The sequence below is a fragment of the Arachis ipaensis genome, chromosome B4 (genome assembly GCF_059453495.1).
Source record: "Arachis ipaensis isolate K30076 ecotype BB chromosome B4, ASM5945349v1, whole genome shotgun sequence".
Taxonomy (NCBI): domain Eukaryota; kingdom Viridiplantae; phylum Streptophyta; class Magnoliopsida; order Fabales; family Fabaceae; genus Arachis; species Arachis ipaensis.
The window spans coordinates 145149662-145172635 of record NC_142439.1 but is presented as its reverse complement, the minus strand read 5'-3'; the positions used below and the strand labels follow the sequence as shown (position 1 = coordinate 145172635).

The 22974-nt window shown below is 32.0% G+C and overlaps 6 protein-coding genes and 1 pseudogene across 7 annotated transcripts; 5 read left to right on the top strand and 2 right to left on the bottom strand.

Annotated features, from left to right (window-relative positions):
* Positions 1-9142: 9142 nt before the first annotated feature.
* On the top strand, positions 9143-11884 carry LOC107635512 (uncharacterized; the record flags this gene model as incomplete). Its single annotated transcript, XM_016338996.3, has 3 exons — positions 9143-9289; positions 10100-10249; positions 10350-11884. Coding segments are annotated over 3 exons (318 nt in total), but the record flags the coding sequence as incomplete, so codon positions are not given.
* On the top strand, positions 10556-11884 carry LOC148569527 (S-adenosylmethionine decarboxylase proenzyme-like). The gene has a single exon (XM_088485294.1). The coding sequence runs from the start codon at positions 10556-10558 to the stop codon at positions 11612-11614; it is 1059 nt and encodes a 352-aa protein (XP_088341420.1). The 3' UTR covers positions 11615-11884.
* A 1170-nt stretch (positions 11885-13054) lies between these two features.
* LOC107637377 (uncharacterized) lies at positions 13055-13853 on the bottom strand. Its single transcript, XM_016340799.3, has 3 exons — positions 13800-13853; positions 13616-13684; positions 13055-13129 (listed from the first exon to the last, which is right to left on the bottom strand). The coding sequence occupies exons 1-3, from the start codon at positions 13851-13853 to the stop codon at positions 13055-13057; spliced, it is 198 nt and encodes a 65-aa protein (XP_016196285.1).
* A 469-nt stretch (positions 13854-14322) lies between these two features.
* On the top strand, positions 14323-15075 carry LOC107637376 (uncharacterized). Its single transcript, XM_016340798.3, has 3 exons — positions 14323-14438; positions 14541-14609; positions 14876-15075. The coding sequence occupies exons 1-3, from the start codon at positions 14382-14384 to the stop codon at positions 14942-14944; spliced, it is 195 nt and encodes a 64-aa protein (XP_016196284.1). The 5' UTR covers positions 14323-14381; the 3' UTR covers positions 14945-15075.
* A 573-nt stretch (positions 15076-15648) lies between these two features.
* LOC107638173 (short-chain dehydrogenase reductase ATA1 pseudogene) lies at positions 15649-16982 on the bottom strand (annotated as a pseudogene).
* A 1224-nt stretch (positions 16983-18206) lies between these two features.
* Positions 18207-20813, top strand: LOC107635510 (Pentatricopeptide repeat (PPR) superfamily protein). Of its 2 annotated transcripts, XM_016338995.3 has the most exons (2): positions 18219-20237; positions 20428-20813. In XM_016338995.3, exons 1-2 carry the CDS (start codon positions 18326-18328, stop codon positions 20439-20441), a joined length of 1926 nt encoding a protein of 641 aa, XP_016194481.3. In that variant the 5' UTR covers positions 18219-18325; the 3' UTR covers positions 20442-20813. The 2 variants fall into 2 exon arrangements, with proteins under 2 accessions (XP_088341831.1, XP_016194481.3); XM_088485705.1 differs by lacking the exon at positions 20428-20813 and having other exon boundaries at positions 18207-20426.
* A 1143-nt stretch (positions 20814-21956) lies between these two features.
* Positions 21957-22577, top strand: LOC107635509 (ubiquitin-ribosomal protein eS31 fusion protein). Its single transcript, XM_016338994.3, has one exon. It carries the CDS (start codon positions 22017-22019, stop codon positions 22482-22484), a length of 468 nt encoding a protein of 155 aa, XP_016194480.1. The 5' UTR covers positions 21957-22016; the 3' UTR covers positions 22485-22577.
* Positions 22578-22974: the final 397 nt, after the last annotated feature.

Genomic DNA, 22974 nt, shown 5'->3' with positions numbered 1-22974 from the left:
GTCCCAGGGTGTAGGTTTTACGTGTTAATGGGCTAACTCTCACTGGGCTGCCATGATTTATGCATTATTGGAACCCTATTCAGCCTGGTACGATTTATGTTTGTGTTCGTAACACTAACGGGGCTAGGACGATTTATGCCCAAGTTGTAAGAACCATAGAAGTCAGAACCGAACCGGTGATCGAACCGTTCACGTAACCGGATTAATGGTTCAACCGGCAGGTAACCAGTTGAACCGATTGACCCGATCCTATGTAATTAAAAAATAAAATATATAAAAAAATTTTAAATTAAAATTTAAAATACATATTTTCACTATTAACCCAACTTCAACATTTTTAAAAAAATTTGAAACTCAAGCGGTTCGGTCGAACCGGTCTCACCGAGTGATATCAATTTAAACCAATTCACTCACCATTTTGACCGGAGAGGAAGTTTGGGGGGAGAAGTGTTTCGGGTGTGGGGACCAGCCCGCGGCGGAGCTGCAACTGCTGGTGGGCAGAGGCGCCTGAGTGGCGCAGGTGGTGGTGGCAGTGAGCCGCCGGTGACCGACTGGTGGAGGAAGTAATCTGTCCGGTGGTGATAATGGCCGCGAACCAAGGAGATATATACCGCCTGAATGGCATTACGCATGTTGCCGGATTTATTGATCAAAAGGTATGTTTTTGAATTTTGTAATGTTGTTGAGTCGAGGCCATGAGTATGTTAGGTACATTGATATGTTGGATGATATAGCATATTGGATGATATTGTATAGGGTGAATATGCATCTTAGAATATTTTTTGATTAAGACGTTGCCCGATACCATGTTTAGTGATTTAGTTAGTTTTTGGTTTAGTATAAGACGTTAGAAATCAGGGTTCTTAGTAGATTATGGAATTCACTCATGATAGGGGGATGGTTCTGATGGCAGAATCCCAAAAAATTCGCTGTTGTTACTATTGTTAGAAGGACCGGACCGGACCGGAGTGAATTGGTTTAAATCGATATCACTCGGTGAGACCGGTTCGATCGAACCGCTTGAGTTTCAAATTTTTTTAAAAATGTTGAAGTTGGGTTAATAGTGAAAATATGTATTTTAAATTTTAATTTTAAATTTTTTTATATATTTTATTTTTTAATTACATAGGATCGATTCAATCGGTTCAACTGGTTACCTGCCGGTTGAACCATTAACCCGGTTACGTGAACGGTTCGATCACCGATTCGGTTTTGACTTCTATGGTTCTTACAACTTGGGCATAAATCGTCCCAGCCCAGTTAGTGTTACGAACACAAACATAAATCGTGCCAGGCTGAATAAGGTCCCAATAATGCATAAACCGTGGCAGCCCAGTGAGAGTTAGCCCATTAACACGTAAAACCTACCACCCTGGGACGATTTATGCTCTTCTTCTAACCCTGGAGACCCTGCCACGATTTACGTTTGATTTGCCTAACATGTTCATGCATAAATCGTCCTAGACTAAGATGATTCACGTTTTATATAACCCTATGCAGCCTAGGACGATTTATATAATAATACCAAGAGGAGATTCATGTTGCAGAATTCGTTTCAGGGAAATCAGATAATTTTGACTCCCATACAATTTATTTAAGTAAAAAATCTTTTATTTTATTTGTTTTATTTTTTTTATTTAGTTTATTTAAGTCACCAAAAAAATTTCTAATTTATTCAAATGTGAGTGTGTAAAGATCGGAGGTTAGAGAAAAACATATATACAGTTGAGTATGATGTTAAGAATAATAATAAGATGAATGTTGGTGGCGAGATTACTGATGATTATAACTTATAAACCAAGAGGGAAACACTTAGATACGTTTTTTATTTTTTATTTTTATTTTTAATATTTTTTTTTTAGTTTGAATTTTTAATTTTTATTTTTATTTTTAATATTTTATTTTTTAAATTTTTAAAAAAATACGTAAAAATATGAGATAAAAATAAAAAATAAAATTTTATTATTTTAATTTTTTTTTATAAAATTCAAAAAACAAAAAATACTGAAAATAAAAATAAAAAATAAAAACACCAACTAAACATACTCTTATATGGTCTCCTTCTACCTACACAATTATTTTCATATTCTACAACCATAGTTCCACTTAATGATACATAGTGTTAGCTAGTAGGTGCTTTATTTATTTATCTATGATCTATCCGTAACATTAATTTTGTAAAATAATAAAAATATGATCCAAAATTGTTTTTTCTAACCACAATTTATTTTGTGTTAGAACTTAGAAGAGTAATTAACGAGGCCAAGTGGGATTGTCTAATGTCTGCTGTTTTTGTAGGACTGCTGGTACTGCATCAGTTACTTGTATGAATCTGCTAAAGCTTCCACCTTATCAAAGGTTTGTCCTAGGCTAAATTTTCTTAGATTTTGAAATGATTAGGAGGAATTTACTCACTGGTCACTGGAGGCCTTATCTTGAACGTGCAGTAAGTTTGAACCCCTGCTGTGAAGGAGGTATTAATGGTGCTAAGGTATCATCTTATTCTTGAATTAATTGACTCTTTCGACGGTATCATTTTGTGCAGGTGCTTTCATAATGCTTTATTTGTTAACTATCATGTAAACTTTAAGAATTTTTCCCAGTATAATTTCCGGAATAAACCAGAGCGGCTACTTAATGAAAAATGATAAAACTAAATGGATTGACTCATTGAAACAATCTGTTAAATTCAAATACCTGTCCTTTTTGTTATTCCTTCTTTCAATTTTTGATGTTGAATCATTATGACAAGAAGAAATATATGTGACAAGCTCCTGGAAAGTTAGATGTCATAGGTGGTATTGCTGACTATTCTGAAAGCCTTATCTCTCCTGTACAAGCATAACATTAGTGATATGTAAAGTTAAGCATTAGCACATATCATGTCCCCAAACTAAAAGGTCAATTCCTTAATTGACAATTACTTGAATGAATAAAAGTTTCATAGGTGCTTCTTGTTAAGATAATAATAATGTAAAAGAGTCCTAAAAGTTAAAGCTATTAATTAGGTAGAGCCTCATAAATAGTTACTTCAGAATGTTATTGACCCAACAGGTTATTCCAGAAAATATAGACAAACATTCATTCGAAGGAGTCTACTGTGTTGCTGTGCAAATTCAATTTGAGATATCATATTAACATTGCTTCTTTTGTAACATTATCTTATAGATGCTCTGCCATGTTGCTCTACAAAGCTGTCACCCTTAATATCTTCGGATGAGGACTATAATGATGAGGATGAAGATAACACTGAACACTATAACTGATAGTTTTAGTATGATTGAACAATATACTGAGAATTATAGTTGATGTATCAATACGTTTTGTTTATGTTTTGAATTATATTGACTTGCTTGTTTTTATAGTAGTTTTCTTTTAGTTTGATAATTCGATAAATTTGTTTATTTTTTAAAATATTATAAATATTCAAATACAAATTAGATAAAAATTTGTATTTATTAAATTTATATTTATTTTGTATGAAAATAAGTTTATTTTGCAATGGAAAAATCTAAAAAAAAAAATATTTTACCTTACTAGTGGATTTATAGACGGATTTTCTGTTTGTATTCAAAGTTTAGAATGGTTTTACAAGGTTCCAATTACCGACGAAAATTCCGTCAAAAAATCTGTCTCTAATTACCGACGAAAAATCTGTCGGAAAATCTGTCTCTAATCACCGACGAAAAATCCGTCGGAAAGTTTGACGTTCCAGGGAAATGGAGGAGAGAATTTACTGAGAAAAAATATGTCGGTAACTAGAAAACTCTGTCAGTAAATTACCGATAAAAAAATCCATCGGTAAATAATTTTCGACGAAATTTTTACAGAGAGACAAAATTCGTTAGTAACCAAAAATCTGTCTGTAATAAAGACTAATTTATCTATAAATCTGTCTGTATTAAGCAATTTCCTAGTTGTGTCTGTGATTCTGGAATAAATTTTATCTTATAACCTTAAATGAATGTGCTAATTAAACATGCATATTAATGTAAATATAAAATACGATATGATTAAACATGAATATTAATGTCAATATAAAATACGATATGATATAAAAAACATAAATACATGAATTTTAATACACACACAAAATCAAATATTTTTTAGATAAATTATAATAATATTTTAATATTTTATTCATATTAAAATATAAATTATATATTTTAACTATTTTTAATATCTTTTTAATTATATAAAGTATTTAACTATTTTAAATATCTTTTTAACTATATAAAGTATTTAAAACAATTTTTTGTATTAATAAATGACAATATATTATTTTTAAAAATCATTTCAAGAATATAAGTTAAGAATAAGATTTAACACGACTGATATATGATGGTATTTAAGTATGTATAAACGTCTCTAAAAAAATATTTTATATTTTTTATTAAGATACAGATATATACAAAAAAATATACGTGTCAGGTAAATATCAAATGAGTGTCGTATCTAAAATGTGTTTGACACTCGAATACGACAAGTAAAAAAATATATGTGCTTTATAGGATGCATCAAATTAAATACATTCTGCCACCTTGCTTATTATATCTTGTAGGACTATTAAACTACTATAACTATGAGTGTTCATGGCTCGGCCCGACTCGAAAATCTGGTTCGATTCCGAATTTTTTAGGGGCTAATTTGTTGTGATTTCATTGGGTCTAAGGTCAGGTAAGGGTCTCAAAAATAGATCCGGTTATTATTTCGAGTCGAGTCCGAGCCATAGCTCGAGTCACCCGAATTCGGTCCGGTGACCCAATCATCATACATAATTAATATTTTATGTTATTAGTGATGAATGATGGCTATTCTTATGTGAAATTTAAGTGTTATAAACCTTAATATTTTGTGTTATTAGTCATTATTATAAGACTATATATAAGTTAATGTTTTATGTTTAAAATGCATAAGATTTTAGACTAATGCATAATATTGTGTTATTTGTATTGATTTAAATATTTGGTGTTATTAGACAATATTAGTATTGATTGTGATTATGCTTTAATTTTAGGGAAGGGTTGGTTCTTGTTATATTTTTCTAAGTAAATATTTTCACATGCTAGCTTACAAGAAGGTAATGTTAACAGCTCGGTTTTCACCCGATTTTTATCCGGTATAATCGTGGCCCGAAAATGTATAGGTTTCATCGGGTCTAAAACCAGATTCAAGTCTAACAAATAGGTCCGGTATATATTTTGGACCAAATCTAAATCACATCAAATCCGATTTCACCCGTTCCATGAGCACCCCTAACTACAACTTTTCCATCCTCTAACTCTTTTTTATAGGTTCATTTAGTTTTGTCAAAAACACAACTTATCTTTGCTAATTATCAATTAATCAATAACCTTCGAGGTAAGTTGGAGTATTTTCATCATCTTGATTTTAACATCTACCTATCTATGTTCTCTAGCTCTCACACGTATGATATATATTCAAAATTCCAAATAATAGCCACTATACACATAATGGACAATCTAATAATATATATGAATCCATATGGCACTTGGGCCAAAAACTTTATATGTGAACTTACATAATCTTTGTTTTTATATGTTAGATATTGTTCTATGATTTTGCAATGGAATGAAAAAGGTAGTTTCATCTAAGCAACTTTTTGAAAAGTAATGACTTCCATGCGTCGAAATTAAAGCAAAAAAAAAAAAAAAAAAGAAATGAAACATGATTATTCCCCCCTCCTCCCCCCCCCCCCCCCCTCTTTTCAAATTGTGATATTATTTTCAAATTATATGACCACATGTTGCAATCCTTGCATGCAATAGATATAATATTGTTAAATTATTAGATAACGAGCTAGCTAGGCTAGTGCCATCTTCAAAATTCAATATCTCGAACCTTCAATGATTTTTTTTTAAATAAAATTAAAAAGGTTTGTTGATTTCTTTACTTTTTTTTGGTTTCATTTATTAATCGATAAAAATTTACATATAATTATTTCTATGTAAAATTAATAGTTAATAATTATTAAATAATTTAATAAATTTAATTAAATTATTATTTAATATTTTTTAATTATCAATTTTATATGAAGAGCGCTGCTCCCAAAATAAACCTAATTAATTTCGTGGAACCGTGTTCTTATTCTATATATAACATATTCATTCCCAAACGTGATATACTTCTACATTGTCAGTGGAATTTTCTTTTCTAGCAATCTGTGATTATTCTATGATGCTTAAAAATATCTATAGATCAGAGAAATCCAAAATGAAAAATCAATCAACATTCAGTTAATTTTATCCTTTTCTTCTCCTTCCTTTTTCTTTTTTTTCTTTTAATTTATTGATTGAAAATTGTTGTGTTTAAAATCTTTTTTAACTGAAAATAAATAGTGTATGTTATTTATATTGTTTTATCATGTTTACAATAGTTATTTTTTAATTTTAATATTAGTAAGAGAAAATACTCTATATATATTGTTCTATGAATAAATTGGATGTAACTCGTCCCTCAACCATCGAGTGGCTTAAAGGTCCGAATTTTTCGTCCAGAAAATATATTACATCGCAAAAAGAATAAAAAGAAAAATGTACCTGCAAAAGATATTTTGATGCTTAAATTAGTATTATGTATTTTTTATTCGTTTAGCTAAAAATAAAATATCATATCTTTTTTATATGTGAGGTAAAGTAGAACAGTTACGTTTTTTGACAATCATTTTCATTGAAAGATGGAAATATCGTATTAAGTCGTTACAATACTTATTTTGTGTGAATCCAAATTATAACGTTTGAATAAGTCATAACGTGCGGAAGTGAATTATAACGTATAAAACCGATTTATTGCTTTTTTAATTAGGTTTTACCGACTATATCATATATGAATCGCATAGAATAATAAGTTAGAAGAAATATCCTTCTACAAATTGAAATTTTATTGAACATAATTTTTTGTTTAATAAAAGATATTTATATAGGGAGCCACTCTGATAAAAACGTTTAAAACGTCTTTTTTAAAATATGTTTTTAATAATTAAAATTTAACACATATAATCGATTAAATCATATTATTTTTTTGTCAAAATTAGGCCAAATAAATTAATTTGACCGAAAAATGGTGAATAAAATTTTGAACCGATCTAAATTAATATTATTTTTTATTAAAAATAACTACAATACCCTTATTATAGAAAATGACTAAAAAGTCACAAAAAAAAAATAGAAAATAACTAAAATACTCTTCTTATATATATTAATTTTGAGAATTCTAGATTCTAGCCATTTTCTTCTCTGTTATCATAAGGTTAGGATTTAGAATTTTTAAAATATATATATATATATATATATATATATATGAGTATTTTAGTTATTTTTTATAAAAAATATTAATTTAGACCGATTTAAAATTTAATTTATTAATTTTTTGACTAAACTAATTTATCCGATCTAATTTTAATAAAAATAACACAGTTTAATTAATTATATGTATTAAATTTTTAACTATTAAAAAATATCTTAAAAAAAACGTTTTTGACATCTTTATCTAAGTGGTTCATTTATATATAACTTAAAAAAATATTCTGTCTTACAAATTAAAGTAACCTTTTTACTAATAGTAAAGATTATTGAAGAAAAGCTAACTATATTAAGAAAACAAGAAGAGATTCTCAAGTCTTAATTACCGTATATATAGGCATTGATGAAACATGTGATGTTGATGTGAGAATAACAACATTAATTAATGAATTAATTCCTACAAAAATTGACGATCCAAATTATAAAAACATGAAGGATTCGTTTAATTTAGGAAAACTTGGGTGCGAAGGATAAAGACGAATATAAAATGGCAATTGGCAAACAGCTCATATATCTTCTTCAATTCTATTCATGCTTTGTATATGTTCATTCCAATCGAATCTTGTTCATAAAAATTCACACGTAATAACATATGCTTCATGCCCACCCACAATGTTCCTTTATCTATATTACATGTATATATACCTACAGTTAAACTCTAAATATAATCTTACTATTAAAAAAAATTATGAAAAAATAAGAAAAAAAAAATAAAGAATTTTTATTGTATGTTGTTGTTTGATTTGTTTTTTATGGGAGAATAATACTATCTATTTATATTAATTACTAAATTTATATTAATTATTAAACTGATTTTAAATTTTAAAATAAGATAAAACAACTAAAATCTTTAAATGATTCTGATAGAAAAAGATAAAGATAACTAATTAAAAAAAAGATAATAACAAATTTTATTAAAAAAAAAATAACAAATAAAATATAAATTTAATAAGTATATTTTAAAGATAAATTATTAATTATATAGAATAAACTTATAATTTGTTCTTGAGAAATATTGTCTAAGCAATTACATATAATTTGGTGTCTAAATTTATATTATAGGATGAAAATAGAATAAACCAACTTAAATTAATTAATTAGTTTATTCGATTGTTTAAATAAGTATTAAAATTTTAAATTTTATTTTATATATATAACAATCTATTGACTAACGAAATCTTTAATTAAATGCGATTTAAATTTATGGTAAATTAATCCTTAATCTATTGGACTAAAAAATACTATAAAAAATGACATTATTATTTTCTAAAATATTAGGATACATAGATATCTGTTTACTTTGGTTAAAACTTAAAAGACATATAAAATAATGTAAATAAATATATCAAAATACTATTAATTTTACTCTTTTATGTTCTTGAAGATTTTTTTAACTAAATGTTATGCTTATTATAATTTGGACCAGATTTGTTGTAGCCCAGATAGTTTAGAAATTATTCAGAAAACGAAGAATGATAACTCAATTGAACATATAAATTTTAGGGTTTATTATTTTTTTTTTTTATTTGTTTGTAATTCAGTAAATTCAACAACCCAAATTTCAACCAAATCTGTTATACAGCAAGAACATTTTACAGGGACGAAATTGTAAATTTAAATTATATATTTAAATAACATAAGAAAGTGCCTGTTTGGTACGGAAGTTTGAGAGATTCTCTACCAGTTTTATAGGAGGAAAATCATAAAAACAAGGAAGACGTGTAACTGAAAGTTGGGAATTGGTAGGGGCATTAAGGTAATTGCATACTCACCGAATCCACTATATAAATAAACCCCTCCCTCTTTCTCAAAAGCCATAACAACCCAATCGGCCTCATTCACATTCCACATTCCAATTTTCTCTTCAATTTCATCGTCATAATTACGATAATAATAATAATAATAATCGAATTTCTAGCTTCAATTCCTTCGCATTCATTAACGTTTCTCCAATTTCTTCAATCGCAGTAAGTGCATTGCGTTCAATTTTCAGAATTCCTCTCAAGATTTCGTTTTTTTTATGTGGTTACAAATTTTATTTTTGTTGCCGTTTTTCAAATTATTTTGATTTTATTGAGATAGGTTAATTATGATTTTAGAGTCTGGTAGCCGAGAGGGTATCTGAAATCTTGATTATCTATGATTATATTTTATTGTAACTTGTAAGTATCAAATCCGTAAATAAATAAATAAAAATTGCTGGTTTATTATTGTTTTTGTTGTTGATGCATGGACATGGATATGATTCAATTTTTCAATGATGAGAGAGAAACATGATAAAGAATTGTTCTTCCGTTAATTTTGCATTAACTTTGTATCCTTTGAACAAAAATCATTATTTGGTGATTCTTATGAACCCTGAGGACTCTTTGGGAATTTAATTTTATTATGATTTGCACGATTTCAGTCGGATGAGGCCGGGGATAGCCTTCTTATGTGGTTTTGTGTTTTCTCTGCATCTTGTTCTTCATTGTTTTATGATCCTCTGGGGCTTTGGAGAGTGGGAGGGAGATTTGGGAGTTCTGAACATTCATTATGAATTTTGATTACTTGTTTCACAAGTTTTATGGCTAATTTCTAATTTTCACAAAGCATAAATAAGATTCTTTTTGCTGCTATCTATAGTGCCTCTCCTTTACCTTTATACCATATTTGTCTATGTATTTGTTATTCATGCTTCACTGAGATTTATCCAACATGATCAATTAGTTCTGTATTTCAGTTTATCCATCATATTTTTCATTCATCTGATTTCCCAATTTGTATTATTTATGCAGAAGAGTGTGAATGAGCTGATGGAGTCTAAAGGTGGTAAAAAGAAGTCTAGTAGTAGTAAAACTTTATACGAAGCTCCTCTCGACTACATCATTGAAGACGTTCGCCCACACGGTGGAATCAAGAAGTTCAGAACTGCTGCTTACTCCAACGTGAGTTCTTGCTTCAACCCTTTGGATAACTGAACACAAAACTTGTATTAAGATGGTTGCATTTGATTTTTTCTGACATTTGTTTTTTAAACTTGTGCAGTGCATCCGCAAACCATCCTGAGATTCGTTTGGTTGTGTGACATAGCCCCCCTTTAGGCTTTACAAACTGCAACAATTTCTATTCCTGTCTTCTTTCTATTCTCCTTCTCCTTTTCCTTCTTCTCCTTGTTTCATCTTTCTCTGTCTTGCTTTGCTTTCTCTATTGCTCTTGATCTACACCACAGCATTTTGTTTCATTGAGTGAAGATGGCTTTGACCGCCTCAGCTATTGGTTTTGAAGGCTATGAAAAGAGGCTCGAGATATCGTTTTTCGGCCAAGGTTTAGGCCTCCGGGCATTGTCTAAAGCCCACTTGGATGAGATTCTAGAACCAGCACAATGCACTATTGTTTCCTCTCTGTCAAATGATGATGTTGATTCTTATGTTCTCTCAGAGTCAAGCTTGTTTGTTTATTCTCATAACATCATCATCAAAACCTGTGGAACCACAAAACTACTTCTGTCCATCCCTGCCATTCTTAAGTTGGCCGGTTCCCTCGACATGACTGTGAAATCGGTGAGGTACACTCGAGGAAGCTTCATCTTTCCTGGGGCACAGCCCTTTCCTCATCGTAGCTTTTCAGAGGAAGTTGATCTTCTTGACAGCTATTTTGGCAACCTTGGTTCCGGTAGCAAAGCTTCTGTGATGGGTGATCCTGACAAGTCACAACTTTGGCACATCTACTCTGCTTGTGCTGAGCCAAAAGCCTCATCTGAAGCAGCAATCTATGGCCTTGAGATGTGCATGACTGGATTAGACAGGGAAAAGGCCTCTGTTTTCTTCAAAGAAAACACTGACTCTGCAGTTATGATGACTGAAAATTCTGGAATCAGGAAGATCCTTCCAAAGTCTGAGATATGTGATTTTGAATTTGATCCCTGTGGCTATTCGATGAATGGAATCGAGGGAAGTGCGATCTCCACTATCCATGTAACACCAGAGGATGGTTTCAGCTATGCAAGTTTTGAAGCTGTTGGCTATGATTATGAAAAAACTTCTCTGTCTGAACTTATTGAGAGAGTTTTGGCTTGCTTTGAACCATCTGAGTTCTCTGTTGCTCTACACAGTGACAAGCATGGTGAGAAGCTTTTCAACAAATTTCCCCTGGATATTGATGGATACTACTGTGAGGAGAGGAGCAATGAAGTGCTAGGAGCTGGTGGCGGTGCTGTTGTGTACCATAGCTTTGTCCGAGCCGATGGAAGTGCATCTCCTAGGTCTATTCTTAGATGCTGCTGGAGTAGTAGTGAGGATGAGAAGGAATAGGAAGTGGGAGAGAGAACCATATATATATATACACCTTATCTTTCTGTTGCTGTTTGTTTTGATACTTGAGTCAACTTTGGGGGTTATGGTATGTGTGAGAATGGTGGTGCTATTTAGGGTTGTTATGCTATATATTTGCTTGATGCTTTTATTTCTAGTTCCATGTATTTACTATTTAGAAATTTCCTACTAAGAGTTTGCTAAAGGCTTAGTTCCTTTAATAATGGATTGTTGCTCTCTAATTCAAGCAATAAAATACATATTACTATATAATTTAATCTTCCAGATTGTGTTTGGTAATCATCACAGATGCTTAATACTATCGTAATTCAGCTCCGTGAATTTCAGAGGGTGAACTTTAATCTAAGTATTATTATGATGTAATTAAAGTATTATTTTGATTTAATTATACATATATGTCTCATATATAATTAGCAAGGTTTTTGTGTTAAGTTTTCTCCATATAACAACAACAAAGTATTATTCCATTGAGTTGATTACATGGATTAAACTTCATTGAACCCTATTGTATTTACAGTCCTCTGAACTGAATACTCTGAAACAAGATTCTACAATCTTTTCAACAATATTTTTATTCCTTGTTTTATCCATACATATTTGGCTGCTCATTCATCTCAAAATTTTCGTCTTTGCCGCACTTAACTTATATTTATGCATACCCTTTGCTGTTCCACTATTCCAACCGTTTATCTCATCTCTGAGTCCTCTACATGAGACAGCTTTAATGTATTAAGGAAACAATTGCAATAGTATGAACTTTTTGTAGGTTAGAAATTCTGAAATTGTGTAGTTTATTACAAAACTCATCAACCCTTAATAGCAGGGGACACATGAACCATGTGATCACAGTATTTAACCAAAGTTAGATTATGTCAAGGTTCTTGTATGAGAGAGGGTTCTGTGACGTCTCTATGATGAGAACTATGAACATGATTGGCAAAATTTAAGGTATTGTTCTCTTCAAATTTGGTGCAAAAGCATATACATTCAGAACAAACTTGACTCTGCTACATGGGAATGCATTTTCTCAAGTGCTTTTTACATGATCAAGTCACGTGTCATCATCAATTCATCATCTTCCACCATTTATTCTCTTCTACCAAGTTTTTACTTAATATATGAGTCTCACTTTGTTAAATTATTATTTTATTTTATTTTTTAATATATGATTAGTGCACCTTCATAGAAAGCAACTTAATTTACACTTTTTTTTTAATCACCTTTTGTAAGTCTTGAATAATGTGTAAAACAAATAGGCTACTGTTTATTTTGAAACTTATTTCATTAAAATTATGATAGAATCAATTATTACATAAAAAAATTGGAACAACATTTTTGTTTCTAATCAAATAAATGAACCTAAGAGGGATTATTTTTAACTCAAAGTCCATCACAAATTCACAATGATGTCTTCAAAGTTCATTTGTTCATCCCGGTTGCATCCTTCACAGCATCAGCAACTCCTTGTGCCTTTGCCTGCATTTGCTGGCCAGCCTATGAAAAAAACAAAAAGCAAATCAAATAATAAGAACTAATTTTTGGAATCTTTATATATTTTTTCAATGTTTAATTATTCTATTAGTCTCTATAGTTTTACCATTGCAATTAGGTTTTTATATTTTTTCTCTTTTCAATTGGGTCTCTATACTTCTTTTAATTTTGTAATTAAGTTATTGTCAGTGTAAAAAATGTTAGAATTGACTAAATATTTCTTCACAAATTGAAGGTACTCACAATTAAAAATCTAATTAAATATTTGACCATATATTTTGTGGGAAGGGTATTCAGTTGATTTTAATATTTTAGACACAAAAATAACTTAGTTACAAAATTAAAAATAATCTAGAGATCCAATTAAAAAGAAAAAAATATAAAGACTTAATTTTAAATTTGGTGAAACTAGAAGACTAAAAGAGTAATTAAACCTTTTATTAATTTAACTGTTGAATCATGTCATATATATATATATAAGGAACCAACCTCTTGCATGCCCTCTTTAGCAGATTGAGCTGCATTGCTTGCCTTGTCCATCATGTTCTCTGTCGTTTGCTGTAATAATAATAATAATTAATAACACAAAAGCATGGAACAATATTAACTGAAATATTTATTTACATATGAGTATAATCAAATATAATTTTCTAGTTATCATAATGTTTCATACCTGTGCCTCACTCCTGGCTTTTCCTTGTTGGTAGCTCTGCTTAATGGACTCCATTTTCTTTTCAAGTTCTAATAATAATCAAGTGAACAGAGTTTAGATTTTGTGTTGTTTATGTGTGTTTTTTAGATGAACAGAAACTAGATATATATATATAGTTTATTAGTTTCTCAAATCAGAGTAATGTTCAACACTTTTTCAAAATAAATAAATAAAAATTATTATAATTTTATTGCGAAAATTGCGATTAATTGTTTGATCCTTTCACAAATGCTTGTTCAATGGCGCATGTCATGCTACTCATAGAAAAATGCTTTTTTTTTTTTTTTCACTTGTTGACCTGTAATATTGTGGATGAGATTCATTCATAATTTCTAACATGTATGTGTCCAATTGAAATCAACATTGAAAATTTCAATTTATAATGTGGGGTGGGGAAATAATACACATGTTGAACAATGCAATGCTTTGAGAAGCTATATAAACCAACAAAACACATAGCAATCTAAACATCTTCATCTCAAAACACAAAACAATATTTTGATATTTATTTGAAACACTTTCTGTTTATCAAATACTTTCAATATGAATTCTTCCGAAAAGATGAGCTACAATGCTGGAGTTGCCAAGGGCCAAGTTCAGGTTTCCCTTTTCTCTTAGCTTCATAATTAGTCTCTTAATGTGTTTAATCAATCTTCATAGTAATTATATTAATTTTTTACAATTTTTTTTCTGTGTCTATAGGAAAAGACCAACAACATGATAGACAAGGCTAGTGATGCTGCTCAGTCTGCTAAAGAATCAGTGCAAGAGGTTCTATTCTAATATTCAGTTAATTCGAAGTTTTTTAAAATAGAAAAGACATAATTATAAAATTAAAAATAGTGTAAGGACTCGATTTAAAGAAAAAAAAATATAAAGACATAATTGTAAATGTAGTAAAACTATAAAGATTAACAGAATAATTAAACCGAACATATCCGACCTAAGACAATGTTATACACAAATATTGTGAAAAAATTGAATTGGATATAAAACCATATCAGTTATGATATTGTGTGTTGTTTATTTTTTGGTAGACTGGTCAGCAGATTAAGGCCAAGGCAGAAGGAGCATGTGAAGCAGTGAAGGAGAAAATGAACAATTGAGGACTGATTGATTGATGGAACAAAGGTTGACATTGTTGCATGCCTTCATGATTCAATTGATCAAGATTGGGGATATATATGGATATATATATATATATTTTAACTGAATACACTTTTGTTTCTCTGTTTTAGTCTAGTGCCTTTTCATAATAATTTAGTTCCATTATTGTAATCATTTTTTATTCATAAGTCTACTGAAATCAAATTCATTAATGACAAGGTATAAGTTTTGATTTCTAATTTGTATCTCTGGTGCAAGCTCCTTGTTGAATAATATGGATCTAACAAAGATCTTATAATCTTAGGCAAAATAAAAATTGGTACGTCTAATTGGAGATCCAAAATGTATTAACACATTTTAATCATCTTTCACAATTGTTGGAGCTATCAAATAAAATTGAAAAGGAGAAAATGGTCATGAATATAATAAAAATATGGTAAGATACCATAGTAAACTGCATTATGGGATTACAAGAACAAAATCATATAAAGGATAGTTCAGTGTACGAGTATTTCGCGTTAATGTGGAGTTCAGAAAAGAGCCGTACTCCGAAAAGTGTAGACAGTCTAATCTAATAATTACACGAGTGATTAATTTCATAACTTAAACTTATGACTTTGAAATTACACAAATACAAATTAATTGCTGCTCTATAACTACCTGATTATAAGAACATAGTCATATAAAGTACAATAATGTGAACTTAAAATCTAATTCAACTTGAATTTGTTGAATTCCTTTTTCATGATCACTTTGGATCTTGGTAGATGAAACTCATGTGACTAACAGCAGAAGTGTATCCTCCATCAATTGGGAAAGTGTGTGCTGTTATGAAGCTAGATTCATCACTAGCCAAGAACAGTGCAGCATGTGCAACATCTTCTGCAGTTGCACCTTTCCCTTGAAGTAAACTTGCCCTCTTCCCAATATGCCCTTTCAACTCTTCAAGGGTGATGTCAACCTTCTCAAACCTCTTGAAAGCACTAAGAAGCATCTCTGAGGCAACCCCATGTGGTGATATGCTATTCACTCTTATCAAATGCACTCCCAACTCACAAGCAGCACTTCTCACCTATATTTCACATATACCAATACAATACTGAAAGATTAAATAAGTTTTCAGTCCTTATAAAATAGTGATTTTGTTTTGATCAAGATACCTTAATCACAGAAATAGAGTTGAAACTGGGTTTATCTTAGTTTAGATCCAAACTTAAATATTGATCTGATATATTTTCAAGATCTTTATTCGACTCTAAACCTGATAAAGTTTTATTATTTTCGGGTCACAAAACGATTTTAGACTAGATAAAAACTGAGTCTAGATAAAAGTTGAAATCAAAATATTTGAGTATGGTAGATTCTCACCAAACCATCCATTGCTGCTTTAGACATAGTGTAAGCATGTGAAGCCAAACCACCCATGATGGCTGCAGCACTTGAGGTGCATATGATGGACCCTCCCTTTTGGCCTTTAATCATTGCTCTTGCAGCATGTTTGATTCCATGTATGGTTCCATTGAGGTTTATGGATAACAAGTGTTTCACATGTTCCATGTCAAGGCTTGTAATGCTTCCATCAATGGCTCCAATCCCAGCATTGTTTAGCATAATGTCCACATGTCCCTTCCATGAAAGAGCAAGGTTAATGGCTGATTCAACATCTTCTTCCTTTGACACATCACAGTGTATGAATCTTCCACCAATGGATTGAGCTAGTGAGGCACCAAGATCATCAAGAACATCAGCAATCACAACATGTGCTCCATTTTCTGCAAACAATTTTGCTGTGGCTGCTCCTATTCCTCTTGCACCACCAGTGATTACTGCCACCTTATCCATAAGCCTTAAAAAAATAATAGGAAAAGTTAAAAAACAAAAAAAGTTTATACAAAGCAACCTTATTGATCAATTGGAATTTCTAAAACAAAAAGTCATAGTGATTAGTAATGGCTACAATGGTTATTTATATTGAAAACAAAAGATCTCTAACCTCTTTGAAGGAGACTGTTGTGCCTCTTGCTTTTGTATCTCCATTATGTTCTTGTAAATATATATTTTTTTGTTTCTTGTATTCTGCCATTAAATGGATTACCTATTTATATATGGGAGCTCAATCAGTTAATTGGGTTGAATAAGAAACAGGTGCTCTTAGAATGCATCTATCTTTATATGTAAACATGCTGCTTGTACCTTTGAACTACTTCTAAACCTCACTATACTTTAATCTTTTTTTTTTTTTTTATTTGACTTAATTTGAAGCTCTTGGTTTGGTTTATCTAATTTCACCCAAATCTCATGTTTCAAAACGCTTTTGAGTTCTGACTTACTGAGTATGGATCCAAGTAATGTTAGTGCAAACTTCTTTTAATTTGACTCAATTATTTTATTTTCAAACTCGCTTTGTTAATTAGTATGTAAAACCAATGCTACACTCGTAATATTTATAAGCAAGCAATTACTATAAGGTGTCACACTATTCATAAAGATGATTAGAATCATTTTAATATAAGAATGATAATTGAAATGTAAATATCTATTATATTAATATTAAACTAAATGAAAAAAAATTAACTAACATCTTTATAAAAAGACTAACTTAACAATTTTTACATGAATAAACACTTTTTCACATCTACAAGACGGAATTTAATCTTTAAATATTTGTTTGAGCATATGAGTAAATTGACTACTCGGCCGATTCAAAGACTATTTTGAATAAATACTTCGATTTCGATAGAAAATCAGTTAAGAATGTAGATAATTTGAAACCAACTAATTGAAAAACTGGTCAATTACAAAAAAAAAATACTATTCTAACTTTTTAAATTTTAAAATTAAAAATAAAAAATAAATTAAATTGACTTATTTTATAGACTATTTCTAAATACTTTATTACTTTATAGTTTAGGAAGAGTTTCAGGTGTACCAGAAATACCAGTGTTTCAGTTATTTTAACCGTCGATCTGAATTATAAAAGAAAATATAATATATATTAATTAAAATCAACGGTTAAAAATTAAAACAACTGGAACACCGATATCTCCAGTACACTTGAAATTTTTCGTATAGTTTATATCAATGTATTGGTTTTTTCTAAAACACTATATCCATGTATTGTTTGTGTTTTCATATATTTTGGTGTATTTTTTGTTTTTTCTTTGGACAGTGGTATATTGCTTGTGTTTCAATATAGCTAAATGGGTCCAACTTTATATTGGCCCAAAATCAAAGCCCGAATCTTCAATAACCCAAAAAAATGGAAATGGATGCAAAATCATAATTCCTGTAAAACCCTAACCCTAGATTCTCTCTCTGTGAACTTCTTCCCTCACTCCTTCATTTCACTGCAAAGAATCTCCTTGATCCTATTCGCAGAAATGAGACACCAATGGCGTCTTCTCCATCTTCTCCGCTCCCACAACCACCATCATCTTCACGCGCTTCGCTCTTCCCCTTCTCCTTCGATCCCTCGCTTCACCACCACTGCAAAATCAATCCCTTCGATCCCAATTTTCCTTCGCACATTCTCCTCCGAGCCCGTCCTAGCACAACAACAAGCTGATTCCGACAGCCACCTTCTCGTAATATCCGAGGTTTTCTCGAAACCCAGGGATGTCAATGACGTCAAGAGCCGCCTCGATTTGAATCGCGTTTCCATCAACCACGACGCGATCAACGGGATTCTCGCGAAGCTCGATTCCAATGCTGACGTGGCGAGGAGGTTCTTCCGGTGGGTTCTGGAAGCCGATCCGCAGAGATTGAGCTCCAAATCGTACAACTTGATGCTTCGCGTTTTGGGAACCAATGGATTCACTGAGGAGTTTTGGGAATTGGTGAACGAGATGAAGAAGAAGGGTTATGGGGTCTCTAAAAATGTCCAAGATCGGGTTTTGGAGTATTTTGAGAAGAATGGAAAAAAGGATGATGCATCGAAGTTGAAATGTTTATTTGATAACGGTTCGTTGAGTAGTAACTCCAGTGAGAAAATTTGGCTTAGGGTTTGTAAGATTGTTAAGCACAATGTTTGGAGTGATGATGTTGAGAAGCAAATTAGGGAATTGAATATGGAGTTTTCCGGCGAAAGGGTTAACTTGATCATAGAGAAGTTAGGCGGCGAGGAGCCGAATAAGGCATTGATATTTTTCCGGTGGTTGGAGGAGAGTGAATTGTATAAACATGATGGAAGTAGTTACAATTTCATGGCTAGGGCATTGGGGAGGGAAGATATGATTGATAGGTTTTGGAAGCTTATTAGTGAAATGAAAAGTGCAGGGTTTGAAATGGAAGATGAGACGTTTTGTAAGGTTCTGGGGAGGTTTTGCAAGAGGAGAATGATGAAGGATGCCGTTGAGCTTTATGAGTTCGCAATGGCCGGAGAGAAGAATAATAAGCCTTCGCCTGAGTGCTGCACCTTCCTGTTGAGGAAGGTTGTTTCTAATAAGGAGTTGGATATGAATTTGTTTTCGAGGGTTGTGAAGGTTTTTACTGAAAATGGGAATGTGTTGACATATTCAATGGTTGATTCTGTTCTTAGGTCTTTGACCAGTGTTGGTAGGATTAAAGAGTGGAATAAGGTTTTGAAAGAATTGGAATGCTATGGTTTTGTTGCTAGAAGTAATCTACAGAGTAAGATTGCGTATCGACTCAGTGCTTCCGGTAACAAGGAAGAAGCTGGTGATTTTGTGAATGGCGTCGAGGCATCTGGTTCCGCAGAACGCAAGACATGGGGGTCTTTAATTGAGGGACACTGTGTTGCTGGAAACCTTGACAAAGCTTTTGATTCTTTGAAGGAGTTCGTCGACAAAGAAGGCGTGAGTTCTGCAGGCTATGCTTTTGATGTGCTGGTTAATTCATATTGCCAAATGAAGAAGGCGAAAGATGCAAGCAACATTCTCTCTAAGCTGGTGAATGAAAAAGGATTGAAGCCATGGCATTCGACTTACAAGCTGCTCATAACTAAGCTTTTGGCTCAAGGTGGATTTGAAGATGCTTTAAACATTTTGGGCTTGATGAGAAATCAGGGATATCCTCCTTTCACTGATCCAATTTTAGACCATATATCAAAGTCCGGGAGTGGTGATGATGCTGTTCTGTTTCTGAAGGCAATGACTTCGAAGAGGTTTCCCTCTACATCTGTGGTTCTCCGAATGTTTGATGCGTTTTTTAAGCGTGGAAGACATGAAGAAGCACAAAATTGCCTTTCAAAATGTCCGCAATACATTCGAAACCACGCTGACGTTTTGAATCTCTTTTGTTCCATGAACTCTAAAGAAGGTGCTGCTTCTTCTGGTATGTTAGCTGCTTAAGTTTTTTCAGAATATAATTTGATACTGTACTCTTTAGAAGATTGTAACAATGGCAGTTGTTCAGAAGTTTTGGCCAAATTTATTCATTTGTCCTTGTTCTAACACTGTTGATCTCAAAAGTTAAATATAGCTTTTTGAATAAAGCAAAATAACTAGAAATTTTTTTATGATAGGACGAGATGTGTAGTTTCCATTCTACCTCAATTCCTGTCTTCTACATCAGCATATGCGACTGAACAACAACAAACAAATAACTTTTGCTGGTATTTTGATCATCCACATTTTTACATTCAATTCATTCTATTCTAGATTCTACTACGCCCCTGGTCTGGGTTACAGTTTTATGCAATGTGATCAAAAGGTGTTGCAAAACTTTGTTACTTGTTTTCTAAGCTTGGTTTGTTTCGCTTGTTGATCAAGTACCATAGTGTGATCAATATAGGGGACGTGAGTGTATAGGTCAAACAGAGAAATGATTTATGTCATTTAAGGGGTGAGTGTAATTTATCCATATTTTGGATTCTTGTATGCACAAGACTGAAATTCGAACCTTGCTAAATGGAGCAGGAAGCTAACTATTAGACTAATCTAATTTGGTAAATTGAATCCTTCTCTATTACACTAATCCAATTTGGTTAATTGAGTCCTTCTCTATTACGATATAATATTAGGAATCACGAATGTGACTGTTCCATCCTATCTTCTATAGCCCAAAAGGTGAAAGTGAAGCGACTGGATGGAGTGTACTACTAGTTATCATAACCTCAACTAATTTATAAAAAGTGTGATATTACTAACATTAGCTATCACAGCATCATGATAATCAAATTGCAATTCCACCTGTTTTAAAGTAATTTAGAAATTATACTATTACGGTTACACGTTTTAATAAGTTAAGAAAGTTACTCTAAAAGTTATACTAAGTAATATTATGGACGATTTTTCTTCCTCTTTTTACTATTTGCCTCTTCCTCTTCTTTCTCACTTTCTCGTATCTTCAAAGCGAAAATGGCACTGTGTTAGTACTGATAGTAATACTGAGTTACTTTGCTACCCAAACGAGAGTGACCGAGTTCAAATCTTCATAACATGGACTTCCCATTCATGCATGTATACACGTCACAACCGAGTATAAAATGGTCAAAACCGATTTCTCTCAAGTCTTACCTACATTACCCAGAGTGTCCACGTTGTTTTCTTGCTTACGGATGAAATTTCCCCTTCATGTTGTAATGACGAAATCATTATCAACGATTTCTGAATTAGAAAGCAATAGCCCATGAACTTGTGTTTCACCAATCTACTCCATTATTTGAAATTTGGGTATTTTATACCCATTATCAAAAATAAAACCAAACCATTTAATTTTATATTTTCATTTCAGCAAAAATAATTATGTATTTTTTTTTTGGTCTTAGCAAAAATAATTATGTATAGATAATCTTATAAAATTCTTTATACTCGATCTTTGGAAAATGAGAAATCTTTTGTATTTTTAATCAGTCGAAGATTTATTTGTCGTCAAGAAAAAAGATTAGGAACTTGTTTGTTATTGTTTTTTTATAAACTCTTAGGGAATAGTTTTTTTTTTATTTGGGTCTTGGGCTACCCACTAGCATACACGGATACACGAGCCCAAGCAACGAACCACGCATGCGTGAAACCCTAACCTTAATTCCATTCTCACCATATAAATTAAAACCTGAGCTTCCAGACTCAGTTAGAGCGTAGAGTCCTCCTTCTCCCACCGGCAGCCGCAAAGATGCAGATCTTCGTGAAAACCCTAACGGGGAAGACCATCACCCTGGAGGTGGAGTCTTCCGACACCATCGACAACGTGAAGGCCAAGATTCAGGACAAGGAAGGCATCCCTCCGGACCAGCAGCGTCTCATCTTCGCCGGCAAGCAGCTGGAGGACGGCCGCACCCTCGCCGACTACAACATCCAGAAGGAGTCCACCCTCCACCTCGTCCTCCGCCTCCGCGGTGGCGCCAAGAAGAGAAAGAAGAAGACCTACACCAAGCCTAAGAAGATCAAGCACAAGCATAAGAAGGTGAAGCTCGCCATCCTTCAGTTCTATAAGATCGATGACAGTGGTAAGGTTCAGAGGCTTAGAAAGGAGTGCCCTAACGCCGAGTGCGGTGCTGGAACTTTCATGGCTAACCACTTTGATCGCCATTATTGCGGCAAGTGTGGCCTCACCTATGTTTACCAGAAGGCTGCTGCCTAATTTCCTTTATTTTAATTTTGATTTCTCATGTCGTAATTTCGGATATTAAGACTGCTATGTTAAAGGTTTAATTCATGTTTCGATGTTGAAAAATATCGTTTATTTTATTGCTTTTTACTGCTACTTGTTACTGCTCTGCATCCAAATAAGCATGATTCACTGTGCTACCTTCAAATTTATTTTGTTTATATAACGTCCATAAAAGGAGAAACATGTCAGGCTCCGCTCCGCAAGCTTTTCAACACTCTGCTGCTCCTATAGTGTCAAACAGATGAATTATGTGTATAATTTTGACAAACTTCAGGGAACGTGAGTGTAATTTATCCATAGTTTATTTTAACACTTGAAATTATGTGACTGCCCCCATCCTATTTTGTACTATACTACCATTTTATCATAACTTCAATTTGACATTAACACCATCAAAAGGTGTCGTCATACTTCGTTACTTCTTTTCTATTGCCTGTTGATCAAGTACAATAGCGATCAA

What these genes read in the sequence shown, in the direction of transcription:
- LOC107635510 (XM_088485705.1), top strand. Translation starts at nt 18,215, where the DNA reads ATGCAAAATCATAATTCCTGTAAAACCCTAACCCTAGATTCTCTCTCT.
- LOC107637377 (XM_016340799.3), bottom strand. Translation starts at nt 13,853, where the DNA reads ATGGAGTCCATTAAGCAGAGCTACCAACAAGGAAAAGCCAGGAGTGAG. An exon ending in AAGCCAGGAGTGAGGCACAG is followed by an intron (nt 13,685 to 13,799) that starts GTATGAAACATT and finishes TTATTATTACAG; the next exon opens with CAAACGACAGAGAACATGAT. An exon ending in CTAAAGAGGGCATGCAAGAG is followed by an intron (nt 13,130 to 13,615) that starts GTTGGTTCCTTA and finishes TTTTTTTCATAG; the next exon opens with GCTGGCCAGCAAATGCAGGC.
- LOC107635509 (XM_016338994.3), top strand. Translation starts at nt 22,017, where the DNA reads ATGCAGATCTTCGTGAAAACCCTAACGGGGAAGACCATCACCCTGGAG.
- LOC107637376 (XM_016340798.3), top strand. Translation starts at nt 14,382, where the DNA reads ATGAATTCTTCCGAAAAGATGAGCTACAATGCTGGAGTTGCCAAGGGC. An exon ending in TTGCCAAGGGCCAAGTTCAG is followed by an intron (nt 14,439 to 14,540) that starts GTTTCCCTTTTC and finishes CTGTGTCTATAG; the next exon opens with GAAAAGACCAACAACATGAT. An exon ending in CTAAAGAATCAGTGCAAGAG is followed by an intron (nt 14,610 to 14,875) that starts GTTCTATTCTAA and finishes ATTTTTTGGTAG; the next exon opens with ACTGGTCAGCAGATTAAGGC.
- LOC148569527 (XM_088485294.1), top strand. Translation starts at nt 10,556, where the DNA reads ATGGCTTTGACCGCCTCAGCTATTGGTTTTGAAGGCTATGAAAAGAGG.